General features: G+C 48.0%; 2 protein-coding genes across 2 annotated transcripts; one reads left to right on the top strand and one right to left on the bottom strand.

Annotated features, from left to right (window-relative positions):
* Positions 1–251: 251 nt before the first annotated feature.
* On the top strand, positions 252–4,187 carry LOC128719771 (SKI2 subunit of superkiller complex protein). The gene is made up of 5 exons (XM_053813401.1): positions 252–263; positions 340–2,652; positions 2,743–3,505; positions 3,577–3,755; positions 3,825–4,187. Exons 1-5 carry the CDS (start codon positions 252–254, stop codon positions 4,185–4,187), a joined length of 3,630 nt encoding a protein of 1,209 aa, XP_053669376.1.
* Positions 4,188–4,520: 333 nt separating this feature from the next.
* Positions 4,521–5,489, bottom strand: LOC128706926 (protein SEC13 homolog). The gene has a single exon (XM_053801870.1). The coding sequence runs from the start codon at positions 5,487–5,489 to the stop codon at positions 4,521–4,523; it is 969 nt and encodes a 322-aa protein (XP_053657845.1).
* Positions 5,490–6,766: the final 1,277 nt, after the last annotated feature.

Raw genomic sequence — 6,766 nt, 5'->3', positions numbered from 1 at the left:
AAGTAACTGCATCCACAGCAGCGTACAATTGGAGTAGTCAACCACAAACTATAAATGACTGACCGTCACGCAATATTGCCAAAACATCAAGTAGGCCGAATCACAATACCACACAAGCAGGGATATTCTGGGATAAATTGAGTCATATTCTGGCTATTCTCAGTGGTTACTTCGTAAAAGAACGTTTTTAAACATATTTACATCGTCGAAAATATACTACAAGACGAAGAAAGACACACCTGCCGTTCAAGATGAGTTTTGATGTAATGTTCTGCTGTTTGTACTGTTACGAGCTGTGATTCTCAACATGTTGTTCATATCTGTTACCGATTGTTTTAGCCGGCCTGGTTAAGCGATCCACCAACAATCGTGGAGGACACGGAAGATCTGCTGCGAGCCTTCATTCTTGAGCCGACAATTCCTATACACGAACCAAAACCTTACTTTGAACCACGCCATCCGTCCGTAGACCTGCTGTACCACATTCCTCACGCATCCATCATTACGCGCATCGTACCGGAACGGTGCCCGGAGACGGGAAAGGTGTTAGATTTTATCGAAACAGTGGTACAGAATGCGGGTTCAACTGCCAAAAATTCCATGTCGCTGCAGCGAGAACCGACCGAATCGCTCGATTCGGCACGCGGATCAGCATCGTACTTTCCATTTTGGCCCGGTGGATTCGATGAACCGGAAGCCATGCTCGCAAACATTGCGCCTTATCCGATGTTTGATACGGAGCTGAAATCGTGTCCTCCCGGGTTTGCAACTGGTGTAGCGTTTGAAACGAACGACACGGATGGTGAACGAACGGAAGGTAAGGAAGGTGTAATCGATCTCCTGTCAGCCATCGATAGCGAGGAAAATTTTGATCTATTTCCCGAGAAACAATCCAAGAATGTGGCTATTGGAACATCAGAGCCAACGGATCTTCCGAATGATATCGATGAGGAAACTCTACTTGTCATGGACAAGGTAAAGCCCGAAGGACAGGTGTTGAAAATTTCCAACATCAGCAGCAACGTATCCCAATCTGCAGAATGGGCCGAAATGATCGATATCTCCAAGCCAGTGGATGATTTTTACGTCAAAATCCCGGTTATGGCACACCGGTTTCCGTTCGAACTGGACATCTTTCAGAAGCAGGCGATTTTAAAGCTCGAGGAGCACAATCATGTGTTTGTGGCGGCACACACATCCGCAGGGAAAACGGTCGTGGCTGAGTACGCGATTGCACTGTCGAAGAAACACATGACGAAAACGATCTACACATCTCCGATCAAGGCACTGTCAAATCAGAAGTATCGTGACTTTAGGACCACCTTCCAGGATGTAGGTCTCATTACCGGTGACATACAGATCGATCCGACCGCTTCCTGTCTTATCATGACGACGGAGATTCTGCGCTCGATGCTGTACTGTGGAAGCGACATTACGCGCGATCTCGAATATGTGATCTTCGATGAGGTGCACTACATCACCGATTCCGACCGAGGGCACGTGTGGGAGGAAGTGCTGATCCTGCTTCCCGATCACGTGTGCATCGTGATGTTGAGCGCTACCGTCCCCAACACGATCGAGTTTGCAAATTGGGTTGGTAAGACGAAAAAAAAGCGCGTGTGGGTCGTTAGCACTGCGAAACGGCCAGTTCCACTCGAACACTACCTGTACACCGGGTTCGGTGGCAAGTCGAAGAACGATTCGTTCCTGATCGTGAACGAGCACAGTCAGTTCCTGCAGGCAGGTTACCTCAAGGCGAAGGAAAGCTGTGAAGCCAGACAGGTTAAGAACGCTATTCGTCGACCCGGTCCCTACAGCCAGCGGCAGGAACAAACCCTTTGGGTCGGTCTGATCGACCATCTGCAGAAGCAAGAAAAGCTTCCTGTGGTAGCGTTCACGCTATCGCGCAACCGATGCGACAAAAATGCTGAAGCACTCATGTCCTGTGATCTTACGACGGCTCGGGAGAAATACGCTATCACATTCTTCTTCCAGCAGTGCATGCAGCGACTAATTCCACCCGATCGTGTACTGCCTCAGGTGGTGCAGATGCAGAGCTGTCTCGAGCGTGGCATCGGCATTCATCACAGTGGCATTCTGCCCATTCTGAAGGAGATTGTTGAGATGCTGTTTGCCCGCGGGCTGGTAAAAATTCTGTTTGCCACGGAAACATTCGCGATGGGTGTGAATATGCCCGCTCGGACGGTAATTTTTGACAGTACGCACAAGTTCGATGGACTGTCGGTACGGCCTTTGCAACCTTCCGAGTACACACAGATGGCCGGTCGTGCCGGACGTCGTGGACTCGACAAGACCGGTACGGTAATTATCATATGCAAGCAAAATCTGCCAACCGATGCGGAGCTAAAAACAATGATCCTCGGCAAACCGATCCGGTTGGAATCACAGTTCCGGTTGACGTACGCCATGATGCTGTACCTGTTGCGGGTGGAGCTGGTTTCGGTGGAGAACATGATGCTGCACAGCTTCCGCGAGTTTGATAAACGTTTGCGGATGCCCCAGAGTAAGTTGGAACTGACCAAAGTGCAGGAGAAGGTGTCCGCACTCAGCAAGCTGAGCGAAAATCTGATGCCTTTGTGTGAGTTCTACGAAGCAGCCATCATTTATATTGAGCTTTGGAACGAATTGCTGGTATGTGTTTCAGCGGTTTATTAAGTATTAGGGGGCTATTCATTCACAAAATCTTTATTATCAGCATTTCATTTCGTTTTAACGTTTCAGCCTAAACAGCTGTGCCAACCGAAGGCAATAAACGAGCTTAAGGTGGGCCGTGTAGTGGTGGTGACGGACAAACACCATTACAATAAGCTTGGCATATTGCTCTCCGTCTCGCTACAATCCCACAAGGACATGAAGCTGGTCGTGCTGGTGCTGGACCACCAGGTGAATAAATCCGACTACGGTCAAACGGAATCCGGCCTGGACAGGGGACCGCTTTGGCATAGGATGCTTTCTCTAGCGCTTCCATATCAAACGTTTCTGCCGGAAGGTGTTGGTGGACACTGTGTGCTAACCCTTGCGCCTGCCAACCTGATCGAGGTGACCAAGCATACGATCAAGTGTGACGCGAGCAATATTATTCGCAGCTGGGAAAATCGTCTAATTCCACGGTTTCGTGATGCACCGCCATCACAGAGCACCGTAGAGGCTGTGGCCAGTTTGGCCGAGCTAAATGTGTTGGTGGTAGAATCCGGTTGCGTGACTGGTACGCTAGAGTGTGTCCGTTTCCAGCGAGATCTCAGCAATCTGGAGCTGACGGAGCAGCTGAAAGTGGCCCAGGAACAGCTGTACCGGTGGATACCGTACACAAACATTGCGGATTTCGAACACGAATTTGCGCTAGTGTACGATCGCAAGCAGCTGGAAAGGAAGCTGGACGAGCTAAAGTATCAGGCGTCGTACGAAAGCATGTCACTGTATCCGGACTATTGTCGGAAGTTGCAGGTACTGCAAGAGCTGAAGTATATCGACGATATGCAGCAAGGTAGATAGACCGGGGAGAGAGCGTATTGTTGTGTAAAGCGTTACTGAACCGCTACGAACTTAACTTTACAGTGGCCATGAAGGGTCGGGTTGCCTGCGAAATGGGACAGAACGAGCTGATGATTACGGAACTGGTGATGCGTAACATACTCACAGATCTGCAGCCTGCCGAAATCGCTGCGCTGCTGTCGAGCCTTGTGTTTCAAGCGAAAACGGACGTTACGCCGACACTCACCGAAACACTGCAGAAGGTAATGTGTATGCTGTACCGGTGCCGAATGGCGTTTAATGAACAGAATTGTCTTCCTACTTTGCAACAGGCCGAGACACAGTTCCGCGAGGTAGAGAACGACATCCGGCTAGTCGAGCGACAGTACGGTGTTACCGATGTCTCGAAGAAGGAAGAGCTCAACTTTGGCCTAACGGAGGTGGTGTACGAGTGGGCCAGAAACAAACCGTTCGCCGAGATTATGATGCTAACCGACATCAAGGAGGGCATCATTGTACGCTGCATCCAGCAATTGAATGAAACGCTCTGCAACGTGAAGGATGCCGCGAGAATCATCGGTGATCCGGTGTTGCACAGCAAGATGGAAGAAGCGTCGAATGCGATCAAGCGTGACATTGTGTTTGCGGCCAGTTTGTACACCTCAAACACACCGATAGTTATTGGGGATGTGTAGCGATCAATTGTTATGAGCTTTATTGTAATGTTTTACGGCTTCGGAGCGGTTTTCCTATTTGTAGGACTGATCATCCAGCTACAGGTAAATGAAAGTCGATGGGAGCCGGAAATGACTGGCGTGACCATAGCAGATGGGAAGTCATGTCAGGTATTCAATATTAAACAAAAGAAAGCGCAATTTTCCACTTCACGTCTGCCCTTTGCAATACAGAGAAGGATGAAATAGTAATATTTTAAAAGTGTTTTATTGATTATACAGTTACAATGGAATACAAGCCAACCAAAATATCTTCTATATTCGTTTAAACGATCGCAATGCGTTCTCCATCCTTTACAGTGTCCGCTGTTCCGGTATGAAATTGTTTTGTGCCGCCCCGGAAGACGCACTGTTGGTATCTTCGCTAATGCAGATCCACTGTCCCTCGCTCGTTTCCTTCCACAGGCTCACCTTGTTGTCTCCACCCGAAACACCCAAAATGTTGCCGGTTAACGACCAACTCACGTTCCACACGACGTCGTCAAAGTTGTGCAATACGGCAGGCTGCCAGCTGACCAGATCGTCACTGGTCCAGATCACAACCCGCCGGTCCTGCGAGCAACTAGCGATCTGATGTCTCGGCAAACCGACGCTCGGTGCCCACGCCACATCGCGCACCCAGTCCGAGTGCAGCTCGAGTCGCTTTTCTTCCTCCCAACGATCGCCGTCCTCTTTCCATATCTTGACCGCGTTATCACATCCGCCTGACACCAGCCGCTTGACTGCGAGGTTCGTTTTGCTCGGACGCTGGTCGAACGCCGGCTCTGGGACGGTCGCCGGACACCAGCTCACTGTGTTGCAACCGATCGTATGAGCGTTCGGAATTTTTTTACAGTCCCACGAGCCGGCCTCCACGTTTGCGGTCAAAACAGAAATCGAACCGTCGGAGCTACCACAGGCCAGCACAAGTCCGTACTCGGCCGGTGCCCATGCAACCGAGTTGACGGACGAGTCGTGGTTGCTGTACTCGTACCATTTGGTCCAATCGCCCGGACCGGCCTCCTTCCACACGATCACCTTCCGGTCGTACGAGCAGGATGCCAGCACATTGCCATATCGTGGATGACCCCAGGCCACCTGCCACACCGGACCGCCATGGCCTTTCAGATCGGCCGCTAGCGTCTGGGCACCGTTCTTGATGTCGAATATCTTCACCGAGTTGTCGGACGAACAAGTGGCCAACCGCAGCCCGTAATAGTCGACATCGGCACAATGAATCATGTCCTCGTGGCCGGTATCGATTGTGTTTAGCACGGATACCATTATGAAGGTGAAATTTTAATTAATAAATGCAAAATTACGTTTTTACCGCAGCCGCTCAGGACCGTATTTTGGCTCTTTTTCGCTGATATTTGACGTGGAACAAAACACAGCACTGTTGACAACGGAACACGACGGTATGCAAGACGCGGACACTGTAATTGACAGCTTTTTGCAAGCTTTTTGCCACAAAAGCAATGTTTTTATATTAAAACGGAAAAATACTGAAAGGTCATTGAACGTAACATTTCCAGTCTTCTGTAATAAACATAAAAAAATACCAAAGAGATAAAATTACAAAAAAGTGTGTCGCTGTATGCTGTCAGCCTGTTTTCACTTGCTGTGACTGCAGGCTAATGATTGCATCATTATTGCATAGTCGCGTGGAAGACACAACCAACGATGATGAGTTGAGATTTCTAGTAAATCTGTCGATGAGCAAAATTAAGTATATTATTCTCTTTGCTAACAAAATCTAGCTAGAATATGTTGGTTCGATCGATGAAGTACTGCTTTAGGTGCTTATGCGAAAATGGTGGTAAAGGTTCAGGTGTTTTGTGGAGTTATTATTTACTGTTCAGACCATTGGTGACCTCACCAACAAATTAGCCACTCTTTGAGCCATTCATCCTTGTTCCGCTGGAGATGTTTGATCTTGTGATATAGGTCTTCTTTATATGAGAGACTCAGACACGTCTGGCATGGCCACGAGGTATGTCAAGACTTAGATTGATAGATTTGTTTTTTGCATTCAATTGGACTGTGATGAGATAGGTCCATCTTTTTGTAGGAAAAGCATGTATTAAAGTAGTATCAAAGGTGATTTAGGTTATTAAGGAAGCTCTAGCACACCATCTCTCTTCTAAAATCAACCCTGGAGCTCAGCAGATCTGTAGCGATGATTGCCATTATTGGACGTTTCGGACACCACTAAGAAGAGGCAAGCTAGTATCCACCCTTACGTATATCCCATGTAATGAATTCACATTTATTAGACGACAGTATAAGTATACATTTTTGTGGAATAGATATTTTGATTCAACTATTATTTTATTGTCAATGACATATCGACGTAAAGCTACTCAACAGATAGAATTTTTCAATTGGATTCGACCAAAATTGCCTCGTACACAACCACCAGGCGACCGCTTCGCTGGCCGGGGTGGAATAAATAAAACAAAAACAAACATTTAACATTACGCGGTAACTACGACTGGAATGAAGGAAGGCCCAAGGGGCCACTTTTTTGTTGCTTCAAGAGACAAACAAAACAAAAAAAA

The sequence above is a fragment of the Anopheles marshallii genome, chromosome 2 (genome assembly GCF_943734725.1).
Source record: "Anopheles marshallii chromosome 2, idAnoMarsDA_429_01, whole genome shotgun sequence".
Classification (NCBI taxonomy): Eukaryota; Metazoa; Arthropoda; class Insecta; order Diptera; family Culicidae; genus Anopheles; species Anopheles marshallii.
Note: the sequence above shows the minus strand (reverse complement) of the source record. Positions and strands in the feature narration are given on the sequence as shown.

Excerpts from the sequence above, each read along its gene's own strand:
- LOC128719771 (XM_053813401.1), top strand. Across the intron at positions 2,653-2,742 it reads AGCTTTGGAACGAATTGCTG|CCTAAACAGCTGTGCCAACC; the intron begins GTATGTGTTTCA and ends TTAACGTTTCAG. Across the intron at positions 3,756-3,824 it reads TCACCGAAACACTGCAGAAG|GCCGAGACACAGTTCCGCGA; the intron begins GTAATGTGTATG and ends ACTTTGCAACAG.
- LOC128706926 (XM_053801870.1), bottom strand. The coding sequence starts at position 5,489 with ATGGTATCCGTGCTAAACACAATCGATACCGGCCACGAGGACATGATT.